The 16,435-nt window shown below is 52.7% G+C and overlaps 1 protein-coding gene across 1 annotated transcript in view; it reads left to right on the top strand.

Annotated features, from left to right (window-relative positions):
- Positions 1-1,337: 1,337 nt before the first annotated feature.
- Positions 1,338-16,435, top strand: part of CMTM4 (CKLF like MARVEL transmembrane domain containing 4) — a 68,618-nt gene continuing 53,520 nt past the window's right edge. The window contains exon 1 of the mRNA XM_062176095.1: positions 1,338-1,538. Coding sequence (XP_062032079.1) covers positions 1,353-1,538 — 186 coding nt within the window. The 5' untranslated portion in view covers positions 1,338-1,352. The remainder of the gene's footprint in view (positions 1,539-16,435) is intronic.

Raw genomic sequence — 16,435 nt, 5'->3', positions numbered from 1 at the left:
GAGCCGCGGCGCCGGCCCGTTGCCATTCGTTCATAAAGAACGTGTGGTTTTATGCCCTTAATAAAAGCAAATGCCTGTAACTGTCATTTCACTGGGATTTGGGGAGAGAGTAGAGGCCAGAGCCTACACCCAACCATTTAACCTCTGGGGACGCAGGGTGGTGGTGGTGGTGGTGGTAGGAATTTTAACATATTGCTTAACACATAGTGCCCAGTAAGTATCTTTTGGTCAAATAAAGTGTTAATTAGCACCATAGTCCTAGAATCATTGTCCTTCCATTTTTGAAAAAATGTTGAAACCGGGGCTCTGCCCCAGCCAAGCCTCTTCCACGCTGGACCCCCAGCCCTCCCCTCGGGGTAGCAGTCGCCACCACCACCATCACCACCACCATCTCAGGTGCCTCGCTCCGTGCCCGAGCCAGGAAGCGTCTCTGTGGCGTGCAAGGGTTCAGTATCAAAGCGACAGTTCTTAGAAAGTCAGTGTTTTACTTAAGCTTAAAATTAGCCTTCACACTTGAATTGCAAATTGGTCCCTAATTAACGCCCTTCAGGGCAAAATCTGTTTAACTCGACTTGGTATTTCAAGATGGCAAAACCTTTCCGGCAGACAGCGGGCACTAACGGTAGTCACGGGGGGCCCTACTACGCGCCGGCGCCGCCCCCTGGGCGCTCGGGGCGCGGACCCCATCCCGGGCCCCCGCACCTCCCGGCGCTGAGTGGGTGCGGACCCCGGCCCGCCGCGCTCCGGCCTCCGGATCGGTGCGTGGGGGGGGGGGGCGCTCCTGTCGGTCAGTCTTGGCCACACGCTGCCCTGCACACGGGGGGCGGCACGGCCCATCCTGGTCTTCACCGGTAGGAGCCCCCACTTTCTCCAAAGAAGAAACTGAGGCGGTGCCCTGAGAAAACACCCTCACGCCCCCCCTGCCCACCTCCACGCTCCCCGCGGCCCCCGCTGCGCCCGGTCCCGCCGGCGCGCGGCGCAGGTGAGGGCGGGGCGGGGCGGGGCCTGCGGAGCCGGCGCCCCGCCCGCCCCGAGCCCGCGGCGCCGCCCCGCCACCTCCACCTCGCCGAACGGCGGGCGGGCGGGCGCTCGCTCCGCCCCCTCCGGGCCCGGCGCGCCGGCTCCCGCCTCCTTCCCTCTCCGCCCGCTCCCGCCTCCCTCCCTTTCCGCTGCCCAGGCGGCGGGAGCCGAGCCCGAGCGCACCGAGCCACGGCCGCAGCCGGGCGGCGGGCGCAGCGGCAGCGGCAGCGGCGGGGCGGGCGGCGGCGGCGATGCGGCGGCTCCGCTGAGCCCGCCCGCGCTCCTGGCGCCCGGGGGCCGGCCGCGGGAGGCGGCCCGGGCCAGGCGGCAGCATGCGGAGCGGCGAGGAGCTGGACGGCTTCGAGGGCGAGGCCTCGAGCACCTCCATGATCTCGGGCGCCAGCAGCCCGTACCAGCCCACCACCGAGCCGGTGAGCCAGCGCCGCGGGCTGGCCGGCCTGCGCTGCGACCCCGACTACCTGCGCGGCGCGCTCGGCCGCCTCAAGGTCGCCCAAGTGGTAGGTGCCGGGCGGGGCCCCAGGTGCCGGGCGGGCGGCCTAGCCGTGCGCCTTCTCCCTCCCGGGCTCGCGCTGCGGGGGCGCAGGCCCGGCCGGCCTCCGCCGCGTCCCCGCCTCCCCGGAACCCTGGCTCCCGCGCTGGGTCTCCGGGCCTCCGCCTCTCGCCTCCCCTGGGGGACCGTGCCCTCGCCGCACCCTCTGGGGAACCTGCCCTGTGCATCCTGGCTGCCTCAGGTGTGCGCCTTCTACCTGAGCACCTGCCCCCGGGCCTGCCTGTCCACTCGCGCCTCCCCCCTTGGGAGCTGGTCTTTGCTGCCGGGCTTGGCGGTGCGCGGCGCCCTGCGCGCAGGGCTGTCTCGTCCCCCGGGTATTTCTGATGGGAGCAACTTGTGGCAGGTTGTCAGGGCCCACACAGCCTCCGGACGGTCCGTGTCTGACTCTGCCCCCTGGAGATGTGCAGCTGTGGCTTGGTTGCCTAGCGGGGTGCCTGGCATATGGCAGCCAGCAGGAACTGTTGCTGGGAGGCAGGTAGCCCAGGTAGGGTGGGAACGCCCAGATCAGCCTCCCGCTTATGCCGCAGGGGTCTGAGCCCCCTGATTAGCCGAGAAGACAGAACAGAACCGGCCGCCCGGAGCCCTCCGCGCCGGCATGGTGGCTGGCACTGCCCAGTTGGTACCCAGAGTTAAATCACTCTGGGAGGGCAGCCAGTTTCGGAGGTAACAGAAACAGAGAACTTTCTGTTGGACTCGCCCGGAGTGGAGCTCATTCCTCAGGGTCCTTGTTTTTAGCTTCCAGGGTGTTCCAGACACCGGCCTCTCGGCTCCGTGCCTGGCTTGTGGTTTTGTTGAACAGGCCTGTGCGGGTGGTTGCTTAGCTCTGTGGTGGACAGGGCTTGCTCTGGAAAACCCTCGGCGGCTTCCATGTTCCCTGCCACAGGTAGGCGCTCCTGCCGCCCAAGTTTTTAGACTTCTCCGCCGGGGAAGCCATTTACAGAGAGCCACAGCGTGTGTGCATTTTGTTCCTTGTGCTTACTGGAGAGCATAAGCAACCGGTCCTCGGGAATCCTGTGTGGACACCCTTTTCAATCAAGGTCTCTGTCGATTACGTGTTTTGTCTCTGCCAGGTAAAAGGCTCACTGCTGATTGCCGGGAGTGTGCCTGTGTGTGTGGAGTGTGTGTGTGTGTGTGTGTGTGTGGTGGGGTATTTTTGAAGGGCGTCAGGACAGGTAAATGGAGCAGGTTATTTGTCTCTAGAATTTTCAGCTGACCTTTTCCCGGGAAGCTGGAATGTTCTCAAAGGTGATTGGTTCTGTAGTTAGGTGTTGCTGTTAGCAAAGAGAATGGAGGAGGGGCAGGGGTGGGGCTTTGCCAGGGTTTTAAGTAAGTGGGGCTGAACTTGGACCAGGTGGGGTACAGGGTCTCATCAGGGGCCTTGCTGTGTTTACTCCCTGGGGTTTTGAAGGTAAATGGAGCTTGCCATGGTGAATTCACTTGTCACTCAAAGACTGGTAAACGAATTGAAATCAGTAGCTGATACACCTCATTGTTGGGACTTTGTCACCTATGGCCTGGGATGGAGGCTGTTGGAATGTATTTACCTTTTGGGAAGGTACTAGTTTGTTGTAGAACCTTGCTCTTAATCTGGAAGAATTTTGGGACCCAGCCCCTAAAATCTTGCCCAACTCTGCCATTTGTCTACTCACTGGAACTTAAACAGTGAGAAGTTATGGAGGAAGTGAGTGGAGGAAAGGGATCCACCTGTCGGCCATGGCAGCTTGAAACTGTCTTCTGTAGGCCGGCGCCGCGGCTCAATAGGCTAATCCTCCACCTGCGGCGCCAGCACACCGGGTTCTAGTCCCAGTCGGGGTGCCGGAGTCTGTCCTGGTTGCCCCTCTTCCAGGCCAGCTCTCTGCTGTGGCCCTGGAAGGCAGTGGAGGATGGCCCAAGTGCTTGGGCCCCGCACCCCATGGGAGACCAGGAGAAGCACCTGGCTCTTTGCTTCGGATTGGTGCGGTGCGCCGGCCACGGTGGTCATTGGAGGGCGAACCAACGGCAAAGGAAGACCTTTCTCTCTGTCTCTCTCTCTCACTGTCCACTCTGTCAAAAAAAAAAAAAAAAAAAAGAAAAGAAACTGTCTTCTGTGTCCTTAGCTTCTCAGCCCTTATACAGGTCAGGGATGTTAGCGGGGGAAACCCCTGGAAGACTCCAAAAGATACAGTCTAAGCTGGAGAAGAAAAGTTAGGAAGATTGTCCTAAGATATTCCAAAACTCAGAGTCCCATCAAGAGGCAGTTCTAACTTTGTGGTTTTCAAGAAGAAAATGACTTCAAAATTTTGGTTTTCGTAGACATTTTGGTGGTCTGTGACCTGTTGCAATTGCAGATCCTGGCGACTTCAGATGTGGCCCATAGGCCAACGGCACTGTCCTCACGTGAGAGCAAGTTAGTGCTGGAAGCAGGGGCGGGCCCTGGCACGGCGGTCAAGTTGCTGCTTGAGACCCTTGCATCCCACATTGGAGCGCCTGGGTTCATTCTCCCACTCTGCTTCCAGTCCTGTTCATGTGTCCTGGGGACACAGCAGGTGATGGCTCAAGTACTTGGGCCCCTGCCACCCACATGGGAGACCCACATGGAGTTTCAGGCTCCTGGCTTCGGCCTGGCCCTGTCCCAGCTGGTGTAGGCATTTGGGCAGTGAATCAGCAGATGGAAGATTTCTCTCTCTCACACACACACGCACACGCAGTTTCTCTGGATTTCAAATAAATAAAATTAATGAATAAAAAAAATTCAGAAATGTAGGAGCAGCACCTCGCTCTGGACCTTCTGAATCATAATTTGCATTATAACAGCATTCCCTTAGGTGATCTGCATGACCCTGAAGTTTGAGATTTAACCTTACACTGGTGCCAGCAACCAGCTCTCTATCAGAACCATTAGTAGTCAGACTGAAGGCTGAGTTTTCTATGTAAGAGGAGCCAGTCCCTCCCTCCAAAGGTTAAGAGAATGAGCTATTATGTAAGAATTAGCACCTAGCTCATTAGGTGTTTAATTGGTGTAATAACTGTAAGCTATCATTGTTGCTAATTAATATTTCCTGTCTCTAGAGAAACTTGGCAGTAATGTCACCTGAAAATCCTAATTACATATTTGAATAAATATAGCTTAATTTTTGATTTAAAGTTTTTTCTTGGAATGTTGTTTGAGGGTAAAACTAATGTGAAATGTTATGAAAACTGATTAGTGCAGTTGCTTAGGTTATATCCTTTCAAAATGCTACCTGGGCCTACCTCTGAGTGAGGGGACAATGTACTATGGCTACATTAAACAATGAAGTTTGCTTTTTGTATAAAAAAGAGTTGGCTTGACCAACTGATTTAAACTACCTGCATTCTTTTTATGAGTGTGAGGGGTTTTTTATTATTATTTATTTGAGAGGTGGAGTTACAGAGAGAGGGAGAGACAGATCTTCCATCTTCAGGTTCACTTTCCAAATGGCCGCAAAGGCTGGAGCTGAGCCGATCCAAAGCCAGGAGCTTCTTCCAGGTCTCCCGTGTGGGTGCAGGGTCTTAGGGACTTGGGCCATCTTCCACTGCTTTCCCAGGCCACAGCAGAGAGCTGGATTGGAAGAGGAGTAACTGGGACAAAAACTGGTGCCCATATGGGATGCTGGTGCCACAGGAGGAGGCTTAGCTTACCATGCCACAGCGTGGGTCCCATGAGTGTAAATTTTGTGAAAACTGGTTTTCAGCTGTCAGACACCAGTTAATGAAATAGCTACTGTAGGCCATTAGCTTGTTGTTGTTTTCTTTCTTTTTTTTTTTTTTTTTGACAGGCAGAGTGGACAGTGAGAGAGAGACAGAGAGAAAGGTCTTCCTTTTGCCGTTGGTTCACCCTCCAATGGCCACCGCGGTAGTGCACTGCGGCCGGCGCACCGCGCTGATCCGATGGCAGGAGCCAGGTGCTTATCCTGGTCTCCCATGGGGTGCAGAGCCCAAGCACTTGGGCCATCCTCCACTGCACTCCTTGGCCACAGCAGAGAGCTGGCCTGGAAGAGGGGCAACCGGGACAGAATCCGGCACCCCAACTGGGACTAGAACCTGGGGTGCCGATGCCACAGGCAGAGGATTAGCCTAGTGAGCCGCGGCGCCGGCCTTGTTGTTGTTTTTAAATCAACTGATGGAAAGCAGAGTTTTGTTCTTAGGGTGGAGGATGGGGGACCAGGCTCTGGAGTGGACACGGCTGACCGGTAATAGCAGGCGGTGTAGTGCAGGCTAGCTCTCCACCGTAGTCGTCTGTGTTTTACAGGTGGGGAAATTGAGGCCCAGAGTGCTGAGTCATTCGCGGTCCCAGGGCCAGGCGTGGAGGAGCTGGGCTTTGCACCCCTGCAGTCTGGTTTCAGCTCAGCCCTTCCCCGCCTCCTGAACACGTGGATTTAAGTTCTGTGGAGCAGTGCCGGGGACTTGCAGGCCAGAGATTTTTCTGGGATCCGGAAGCAGCCCAGTGTCTCGGGCGTGAATTTGTCAATGCTGGAGAGAGAGGGAGACGAGGGCTGTGGTTTCCCAAGGGGTGCTGTTTGGAGGTGGGAGGTCCTGTTTAGTGCCGAGCTTGCCCGCCCACCTGACAGCTCGCCCCCTCCCAGGAGTGAGGGCGTGGGCCCTCTCAAAGGCATTTCAGTCCCGAGACCCTGCATGGGCGCCTCGTGGCTTCAGATCCTGTTTTCAATCCTCTCCCATGCCCAGCTGACCTTTTGCAGTGGTTTGTCTAGAACCCTTCATAGGCAGGGGTAGGCTACAAACACCCCAACCCCGGCGGTGGCTTCCTCAGTAGAGAAGGTGGGCGTGGTGGCTAATTGAGCATTTCAGGAATTATATGAACTAATGTTTGATAGGTGCTTTCTTAGGTGTGTCAAAGGCAAATCTGAGTATTTGCATTTCGGGGTTGGGTGATGGCATATCTTTTATTTGACAGCTTTTCATCTCAAGGCAGCCTACACAACTCCGACTGGTTCCTGCGCTCTGGGGCCGTAGACAACTGGATTTTTACTAAAGTCCAGTCGGGAAATAAATGATAGATAGAAAGTAGACACGACCTAGGAGTCAGTCACATTTACGAAGCAGCAGCCCTGATAACGCCTCGTCACAGCCCTCAGTGCATCAGGCCCACACCCCCCAGCTGGGTAGGAGGGGCGGGTTCATCCGAAGTTCGGTTAGGACAGACCTGGTTTCCTGCTTCTGAAGACCTGGCCAAAAGAGCAGTCAGGGCCCGGCCCGGCGAATGCAGACTGCACCTTGCCCGACCCTGCAGGGCACTGCGCCCTGCTAAGAACAGAAGATTCCTTCGCCTGAGGCAGGTGGGACTTCAAAGTCAATAATCTGTAGCCAGCTGATGTTTAGGTTGATAATTAAATGTCCAGACGACCTTTGGCAGTGTTCCCCACCCCTGCTTTAGATCGCTATCTTTAGGAGTTGCCTTCCTGATCAAGGACTTGGAATCAAATTCTAGCAGGAAAGCAAAGTTAAAACTAGTCTTACGTTTTTATGATGATTAAAAATAGTACGGTTATCCATGTCCTCCAAAAACCACATGAGTGTTGGGTTGTTGTTGTTGTTTTAAAGATTGATTTATTTTATTTGAAAGGCGGAGTTAGAGAGTTCTCTACATCTGCTGGTTTACTCCCCAAATGGCCACAGTGGCCAGGGCTGGGCCAGGGGCCTGGACCACCAACCAGTCTCCCATGTGGGTGGCAGAGACCCAAGTCCTTGGTCTATCTTCTGTTTTCCCAGGCACATCAGCAGGCTGGATGGAAGTGGAGCAGCTGGGACTCGAACTGGTGCTCTCATATGGGATGCTGGTGTTGCTGGCTGCAGCTTAACCCTCTGTGCCACGATGCTGGCCCCATGTGCTGTTTTACAAAACCAGACGAATAGTTGGGAAAGAGAACACCACAGACAATGTTACCCATGAAGGCAGACACAAAATCCTCAACAAAGTAACTAGGAAATCAAATCCAGCATTAGCAAAGAGTAACACACCGCAGCCAATTGTGATTTGTCCCTGGAACAAGAAAGAGGCTGGTGCAGTTTTCAAAAATGAGTATATGTAGTACATCCTATCAATAGCTTGAAGAAGGAAGAAAACACAGTTAAGTCAATTGATGCAGAGAAGACATTTGACAAAATTCAGCACTCATGATAAATGTTGTCAGCAAACTGGCAGAGGACATCCTCAACCGAGAAAGGACGTCTACAGAACATCGGCAGCTGAGGTCCACGTCGCGGGATAGAGTGAGTGCTTTCCCCTGACACAGGGACAGGCAAGGCTGTTTGCTGTCACCACTCATGCAATGTGCTAGTCCCAGCGAGTGCAAATAAAATAATCAAAGATATTCAAAATGAAGAAATACAATGTCTCTTAGCAGATGGTATGATTGTCTATGTAGATAATCCCATAGGAATTTATAAAATAGAACTAATAAGTTAGCAAGTTTACAGGATGCAAGGTCAGCACATGAAAATCAGATGTATTTCTATAGCATCAAATCATTGGAAATTAAAGTAAAAAACATAATATTATTTGGAATCGTTTTGAAAATAATGAAACTCTTGGGCTGGCGCCGTGGCTCAACAGGCTAATCCTCCTCCTTGCGGTGCCGGCACACCGGGTTCTAGTCCCGGTCGGGGTGCCAGATTCTGTCCCGGTTGCCCCTCTTCCAGGCCAGCTCTCTGCTATGGCCTGGGAAGGCAGTGGAGGATGGCCCAAGTCCTTGGGCCCTGCACCTGCATGGGAGACCAGGAGAAGCACCTGGCTCCTGGCTTTGGATCAGCGCGATGCGCCGGCTGCAGCGGCCATTGGAGGGTGAACCAACGACAAAAAGGAAGACCTTTGTCTCTCTCTCTCACTATCCACTCTGCCTGTCAAAAAGAAAAAAAGGAAAAAAAAGAAACTCTTGGATATATGTCCACAGAACATGTACAGGGTCTGCACACTGAAACTACTAAGGAAAGAAATCAAACACAATCTAAGTAAATGGGCAGATATACGGTGTTCCTGGATTGGAAAACTCAGTGTAGTTAAAATATCCATTCTCGGGGCTGGCGCTGTGGTACAGTGGGTTAAAGCTGTGGCCTGCAGCGCCGGCATCCCATATGGGCACTGGTTCGCTTACCACTTCTCCACTTCTGATCTACTTCTGATCCAGCTCTCTGCTATGGCCTGGGAAGGCAGTAGAAGATGGCCCAAGTCCTTGGGCCCTTGCACCCATGTGGGAGACCCAGAAGAAGTTCCTGGCTCCTGGCTTCTGATCAGCTCAGCTCTGGCCGTTGTGGTCATTTGGGGAGTGATCCAGCGGATGGAAGACCTCTCTCTCTCTGGTTCTACCTCTCTCTGTAACTCTATCTTTCAAATAAATAAAATAAATCTTTAAAAATAAAATATCCATTCTCCCCAAATGATCTTTATAGGTTGAACGCCATCCCAGACTCCTCACAAGATTTTGTGTAAAGTGATTCCAAAATTTGTGTAGAAAAAGCCAAGTTAGCCAGGTGAAAGGATGGTTTTGGGAAGAGTGCTCCCAGCAGAGGGAACAACAGGACAGGGACTGGCCCTTGTTTAGGGCAGAGCTGTGTGTGTGTGTGTGTGTGCGGGGTCAGTCAGTCGGTCAAGGCAGGTGTCTCGGCCATGAGACTTTAGGCAAGATGGTTGTTCACCAAAGGCTCCAAGCACATCTCATCTCCTGTAAGCCGAGGATGATGATGGTACTGCCTTGCCTATCCCAATGAGCCTGCAGTAAAGCCCTCAGCTCGGTTTTTCTCACCAAATCCTCACACCTGTGAGTTTGGTGGTGGCTGCGGTGTGAACGCTGTTGCCACCATCCCCACCAGATTCATAGGTTGGGAACTAACGCTCAATGTGAACGTGGTAAGAGATGGGTCCTGGTGAGCAGGCATGGGATCAGGGCCCTCACGGGGTGGGGGGGAGCAGCCTTGCCCCTTTGCCGCGTGAGGTCACCTGGAAGTGCCATCTGCACAGAGCAGGCCCTTTGCAGAATTTGCTGACACCTTGAACTTGGGCCTCTTAGTTTCCGACACCCTGAGCAATAGATGTGTTGTTTAGAAATTGCCTGGTCTAAGGTAGTATGTTATAGCCCCTCACAGGCCTAGAATGTCCCTGGAATGGTACAAGTTGGAGAAGGGGAGGCCAGGGGACAGGGAGACATTTGTCACTGTGAAACTCTTCACACCTTTTGAATTTTATACTACGTGCAAGGACCTCCTATTTAAAACTTACTAAAATGCTGTTACCAGTCCTACCTTCGTATAGATTAGCCTTCAAGCTAATATACTGACCATCATCTTTATTTAAACTTTTACTGCTTCCCTTACTTTATAACTGGGAGGACCCTGGGGAGGATGACTTAGATACTACAGACCTCTTGAGCAAACTTGAAGGATAAAATTATTTTCAGTACATTTTCCTGTTTAAAAAAATGGCAAACATTCTGCACGCTAGCAGGTGCTTAATAAATTTCTTGATGCTGGTGGAAAACATCTTCCACTTGAAAGAAATATACTTCTATTTTATTTATTGATTTAAATGTTGCAACACTGAAGGAAATGAGGGGGAAAATCATCTAGTGTGAGACTCAGGAAGAACTGGGAATTTTTTTCTTTCCAAAGGCGTGTGAGATGCCCTAGGGGCAAAGTCCCAAGATCATGGTTTCCAACTTTTTGCTGTTGGGGAGACCATCAGATAAGTGTCTTCAAGAATAAGCCTGAGAACCTTTGCCGGCTCAATAGGCTAATCCTCCACCTGCGGCGCCGGCACACCTGGTTCTAGTCCCAGTTGGGGTGCCAGTTCTCTCCCAGTTGCTCCTCTTCCAGTCCAGCTCTCTGCTGTGGCCCGGGAGTGCAGTGGAGGATGGCCCAAGTCCTTGGGCCCTGCACCTGCATGGGAGACCAGGAGAAGCACCTGGCTCCTGGCTTCGGATCAGTGCGGTGTGCTGGCCGTGGCAGCCATTGGAGGGTGAACCAACAGCAAAGGAAGACCTTTCTCTCTGTCTCTCTTTCTCGCTGTCCACTCTGCCTGTCAAAAAAAAAAAAAAAAAAAAAAAAAAAAGCCCGGTTCTTCTTTTGAATTATTTTTTGGTTAAACATTTTTAAAAGATTTACTTATTTACTTGAAAGAGTTACACAGAGAGAGAAGGAGAGGCAGAGAGAGAGAAAGGTCTTCCATCTGCTGGTTCACTCCCCAAATGGCTGAAACAGCTGGAGTGGCACTGATCTGAAGCCAGGAGCCAGGAGCCAGGAGCTTCTTCCAGGTCTCCCACGTGGGTGCAGGGGCTCAAGGACTTGGGCCATCTTCTGCTTTCCCAGGCCATAGCAGAGAGCTGGGTCAGAAGTGGAGCAGCCGGGGCTCGAACAGGTGCTGACCCGCAGGGGCAGTCACCTGGGAAACAGTGACCTCTGCAAGTCCTGTGGCTCTTCCTGGACTGCAGGCCCAGACTAATTCCTTTGTGATAGTTCTGGAGAAACTTTTTCTTACCTGGAGATTGATGCGAGCCTTTCCCAGGCCATGGGGATCCAGAGGACGCTGAGGCAGTGACAGGGTTCTGTGTGCCCTGTTCGTCTCGGAGGAGCTGAATGGGTGCTGCTGAGTCCCTCGGTGCGGCAGCGCTGGGAGGTGCGGCCTGGCGGGGGTGTTTGCGTCACGGGGGCAGAGCCCTGGTGCACAGATGAGCACCTTCTTCCCACCAGCGCTAGCAGGGCTGGATCGCTTATTGCAGCAGGGCTGCCCCTTGTGGCGCCTGTGCTTTGTCTTCAGTGCACCCGTGGGTTGAAGCAGCAGGAGGCCCTCACCAGAAACTGATCTTGGGCTTGTCAGCATCCAGAACCCTGAGTCCAAAGAAAACTCCTTTTCTTTGTGAATCACCCAGCTTCAGGTGTTGTGACACAGCAGCAGTGAGCACACTAAGACAGATGTCCGCTGCGTGTCTGAAGCACTGCTGGATATGCCTCAGCTGCCCCACATGTGGGGGCCACCCCTGTAAGCACTGTGCAGCCTGGGCTGAGTCCCCCTTCCCCTTCCCCCAGGGGTCCTCCCGGAGTGGTTGGAATAAACAACTGGAAACGCCGGCTTGTTGACCTTCAATGCCATGGCTGCCTCTGTCCTTGTTCCTGGGACTAGCCCCGATACCTTTCGTAGGGTCAGAGTTCTTTGGAAAACAGGACTATTTGTTAGGGAGTAGCATAGTAAGTCCGAAGGGCTGTGACCGTAGGTAATAAATTGTCCTGGACAGTCCCTATTGTCTGTGCTGCCTCATCAGACTGTGTCCTCAGTTTAAAAAAAAAAAAAGTTGGGGCTGGCGCTGTGGCGTAGTGGGTAAAGCCGCTGCCTGCTGTGCCGGCATCCCATATGGGTGCCAGTTTGAGACCCGCCTGCTCTACTTCCAATCCAACTCTCTGCTATGGCCTGGGAAAGCAGTAGAAGATGGCCCAAGTCCTTGGGCTCCTGCACCCATGTGGGAGACCTGGAAGAAGCTCCTGGCTTCAGATCAGCACAACTCCAGCCGTTGTGGCCATTTGGGGAGTGAACCAGTGGATAGAAGACCCCACCCCTCACCCCCCAGCCGCCTGTCCTTCTCTCTGTGTAACTCTGCCTGTCAAACAAATCAATTAAAAAAAAAAAAAAAAGTGCCCTTTGAAATATGAAGTATTCCAGGGACGGCGCTGTGGCTCACTAGGTTAATCCTCTGCCTGCGGTGCCAGCATCCCATATGGGCGCCGGGTTCTAGTCCCCGTTACTCCTCTTCCAGTTCAGCTCTCTGCTGTGGCCCGGGAGTGCAGAGGAGAATGGCCCAAGTGCTTGGGCCCCTGCACCCGCCTGGGAGACCAGGAGGAAGCACCTGGCTCCTGGCCTCGGATCAGCGCAGCGCCGGCCGTGGCAGCTATTTGAGGAGTGAACTAACGAGGGAAGACCTTTGTCTCTGTCTCTCACTGTCTAACTCTACCTGTCAAATAAATTTAAAAAAATATGAAGTATTCCAAGCACTTGACACGATAGTGATTCATAAGTACCCATCCATTCACAGTGTGTCCTCATGGTTTTATTTGGAAGACGGGGGAAGTAAAAAGGGTGCGAGGAGGCGGGATTTGGGTTCCTTAGCAAAATGGGACTTGAGGCTGCTAGAAGTAGGTAAGAGCACACCCCTGCTGGGGGACAGCCTCAGTGGTGTGGGTGACAGAGTGGACTCGGTGCAAGGTGGTCCGGGGTGCAGGGCGGGGCAGCACTGGCTAGAGGGGACGGAAGAGAAGAAAGAAGGGCACAGGTCTCAGAAGGGGACGCCTCCTCGGGGAGAAGGCTCTGCTCCTTTCAGTACTGGTAAATTACTCTGTTTTTAGGCAGTTTCACTTCCTGATAGAGGGGGATCTTGCATGAAAGCAATCTCCCTTGAAGGCTGGCTCAGCCTCTGGCGTGGCCTGGTTGCCTTTGTGTAAGATTTCGGGGGGCCTTTCGCTGGCTTTCAGAGTGGGGTTCCCTAGAGAGATCTAAGGTGGCAGTCGGGGATTCGGAGTCAGAATGAGGGGCTGGGGACTAATGGTATGTCAGAACGTCCAGCAGAAGCCACAGTGCGCCGAACAGGGCGCATTTCTCACCTTTGGCTGCAATGTTACAGTCCTGGTTGTCTCGTGACGTTCAGAAGCCTCACTGAACATCTTGACTAACTTGCCCCCGCCTCGGTCTTTGCACTCGGGGTTGGTTCTCCCATCATCCCTCAGCCCTTCCCCTAGAATGCTCTGCTGGCTCTGTTCCAGTTCCTGCTCACAGGAGCCCCTCGCTGGCCACCAGGTCTGCAGTAGGACCCTGACCCCTCCCCTGTGTAAATACTCCCCTTAGCATTTACACCTGGCCGAAGTCTGCGGCTGCATTGGCAGCGTCTAAGCCAGTGCTCACAAGGATGAATAGTGGATTATAGATGTTGGTTTAGTGAGAGATAGGAAGAAATACTGGATTATTACTTAACAGAATTTGTAAGTCCAAGTAGTTTGAAAGCATGGAGTCCTTAAAGGGGAACTAACATATGTATAAATAAATAAAGCACCAGCCTCTGTTCTTAGTGGAAAGTACTGGGGAGAAAGAATGGAAATAAAATGCCACTATAATTACTTTTTTCTTTTTTTAACTTTAAGTTTTTAAAAGAGTACTGCTACTAGGATACAGGAGCTTTTGCTTAGGAGACAGATTTTTGTACAAGGGGGGGAAACCGTAAGAGGCTTTGCCAAGCTTTTTGCTTAGAAACGTGTAAAATGAAAACCAGGGCTTCTGTAATGATTACCGAAACTGTCGGCTGAACGGGTCAGGGCCGCATGGCTCGGGTCAGCCATCCCGATGTCTTTTTTTTTTTTTTTAAAGGTTTTGTTTATTATTTATTTGAGAGGTAGAGTTACAGATAGTGAGAGGGAGAGTCAGAGAGAGAGGTCTTCCTTCCTTTGATTCACTCCCCAAATGGCTGCAATGGCTGGAGCTGCGTTGATCCGAGGCCAGGAGCCAGGAGCTTCTTCCGGGTCTTCCACGTGAGCGCAGAGGCCCAAGCACTTGGGCCATCTTCTGCTGCTTTCCCAGGCCACAGCAGAGAGCTGGGTGGGAAGAAGAGCAGTTGGGACTAGAACTGGCACCCACAGGGGATGCCAGCACTGCAGGCGGAGGATTAACCTGCTGCGCCACAGCGCTGTTCCCCTGCTCCGCTCCCACCATGTGTTTTGAGGAGGAGAGATGCTGCCCGCTTGAAGAAAGCCCTGGCTGGGACGCGTGGATTACAGTTAGACAGCAGTCCCGTGAGGCCTGCAGAGGGGTGGAGGCTGGAGCAGCTCGCAGTGGTGGCCCTGGGATCCGGAGCTGCGTCTCTGCGAGTCTCACAGGGCTGGTTAAGCTTGGGAATCGAGCGAGTTGTGAACACTTCAGATGCTCAGCGTTTGGTGGAGTCGTGCTGGTCCTGGACGGTCGCTGTATCACCCCTGCCATTCGATGACGGGCGCAGTGGAAGCCTTCATTTTTGTGGTTTCCCATTTATTCCAGCCCAGCTATGAAAAACAGTTTAAGGCTAAAAGATTTCTGTGCCAGTGGAAAAAAAAGGGAAGAAAAACAAAACAAGAGCAGGAGCAGTGGGCCTTGCCGTGCTGTTGCTACCCCCGCTCGTCTTCTCGCACGTTCTGGCCACACCCTGAGCGTGTACGAGCTGCCCTCGCCAGTTGGCGGAGCAACTGCAGAGCTAACATCACTGCCTCTCTTTAACAAATCCACACCTTTCTTGAGTGCAGAGACTGGGCCAGCTGCTGTGAGGCAAATATAAGTAGGACAAATATCCCTGCCTCCAAGGAGCCCACAGTCCTCCTAGGGTCGAGGGTTTGGGGTGGACAAATGTACACACGCACTGTTCCGACCACCTAAGCCAGGTGGCTTAGGTGTACTCCTATGTGTGTCCTATGCGTGTACTCTGAAAAGCTTGTGGAAAATGGAATTAAAAGGTAAGTTTATTTGGATAAAAAAAAAAATGAGACCCATAAATGCAAGGGATCTTAACAAAGTTAATGAAACATGAGTATTATGAAAAAGAACTATGCATGGATTTCAAGATTTTTTTTTTTTAATTCACATTTTCCATAAACTTTCTGAAGTACCCTCGTAGAGGCCTGGAGACAGTGGGCAGGGGAGCACCTGTGGCCTTGTGGGAGGTGGCACGTTGACGTGAGAGGTTGAGTGCCTGGAATAAGGAGTGCTGTGTCCTGTGGCTGGAGATCCCCCCCAGTGCAGGGAGTCAGGGCAGGCCCAGGATCCGGTGGGAGGGAGGCGAGTCAGGGGTGGCCCACCAGGCACAGTGTGGGAAGGTGGGCAGGGCTGGTGGTTCGATGCACTGGACGGACTGAGGAGCACTCAGGCTAGGAGGGCCTGGTTTGTGAGGCTAAGGAGCTGTGGCTGCTGAGCACTGAGATGTGGCTAGTATGAACTGCGATGTGCGTAGTGTAAAATGCATGCTGGATTTAATGGGAAAAACTGTAAAACTTCTCAATATTTCATATTGTACATTGAAATAGTTCATAATGCTTTGGGTACTTTGGGTTAAATTAAGTATCCTATAAAACTAATTCTACTTATTTCTCTGTTCTTTTTAAAATATGGCTATTGGAAAATTTGTAATTGTATGTGGCTCACGTGTTCTGGGTTAGGTGGCCAGAGGAATGGCTTTGAGAAGGGGCAGACTGTGGCGGCAGGACCTGGTAAGGGACTTTGAATGAGTCAGGAGGAGGAAGAGGGGATGGGAAGGACGTGGCAAATGGGAGAGCGTTCAGGGTGGCAGTTATGTTTTATGTTTTTATTTAGCAATTCATTAAATTCACATTTCAATTTTAAAAAATGCTAGTGGGGCTGGTGCTTTGGCATAGCAGGTAAGACCACCGCCTGTGCTGCTGGCATTCCACGTGGAAGCCAGTTCATGTCCTGGCTGCTCCACTTCCAATCCAGCTCCCTACTAATGGCCTGGGAAAAGTAGCGGAAGATGGCCCAAGTGGTTAGGCCCCTGCCACCCATGTGGGAGACCCGGATGAAACTCTTGGCTTCAGCCCTGGCCGTTGCAGCCATCTGGGATTGAGCCAGCTGATGGAAGATCTCTCTCTCTCTCTCTCTCTCTCTCTCTGTAACTCTTTCAAGTAAATAAATAAATCTTAAAAATAAAAATGCTGGTAAAGTCAGGGTGAGCATTTGGCACAGTGGGTAAAGTCACTGCTTGAGACACCCATATCCTGTATTGGAGTGCCTGGACCAAGTCCTGGCTACTCCACCTCCAGTCCAGCTTCCTACTAATACATATCCTGGGAGGCAGTGAGTGATGACCCAGTGCTTGGGTCCCT

The sequence above is a fragment of the Lepus europaeus genome, chromosome 19 (assembly GCF_033115175.1).
Source record: "Lepus europaeus isolate LE1 chromosome 19, mLepTim1.pri, whole genome shotgun sequence".
In the NCBI taxonomy this organism is placed as follows: Eukaryota; Metazoa; Chordata; class Mammalia; order Lagomorpha; family Leporidae; genus Lepus; species Lepus europaeus.
This window is presented reverse-complemented; position numbering and strand designations above follow the sequence as displayed.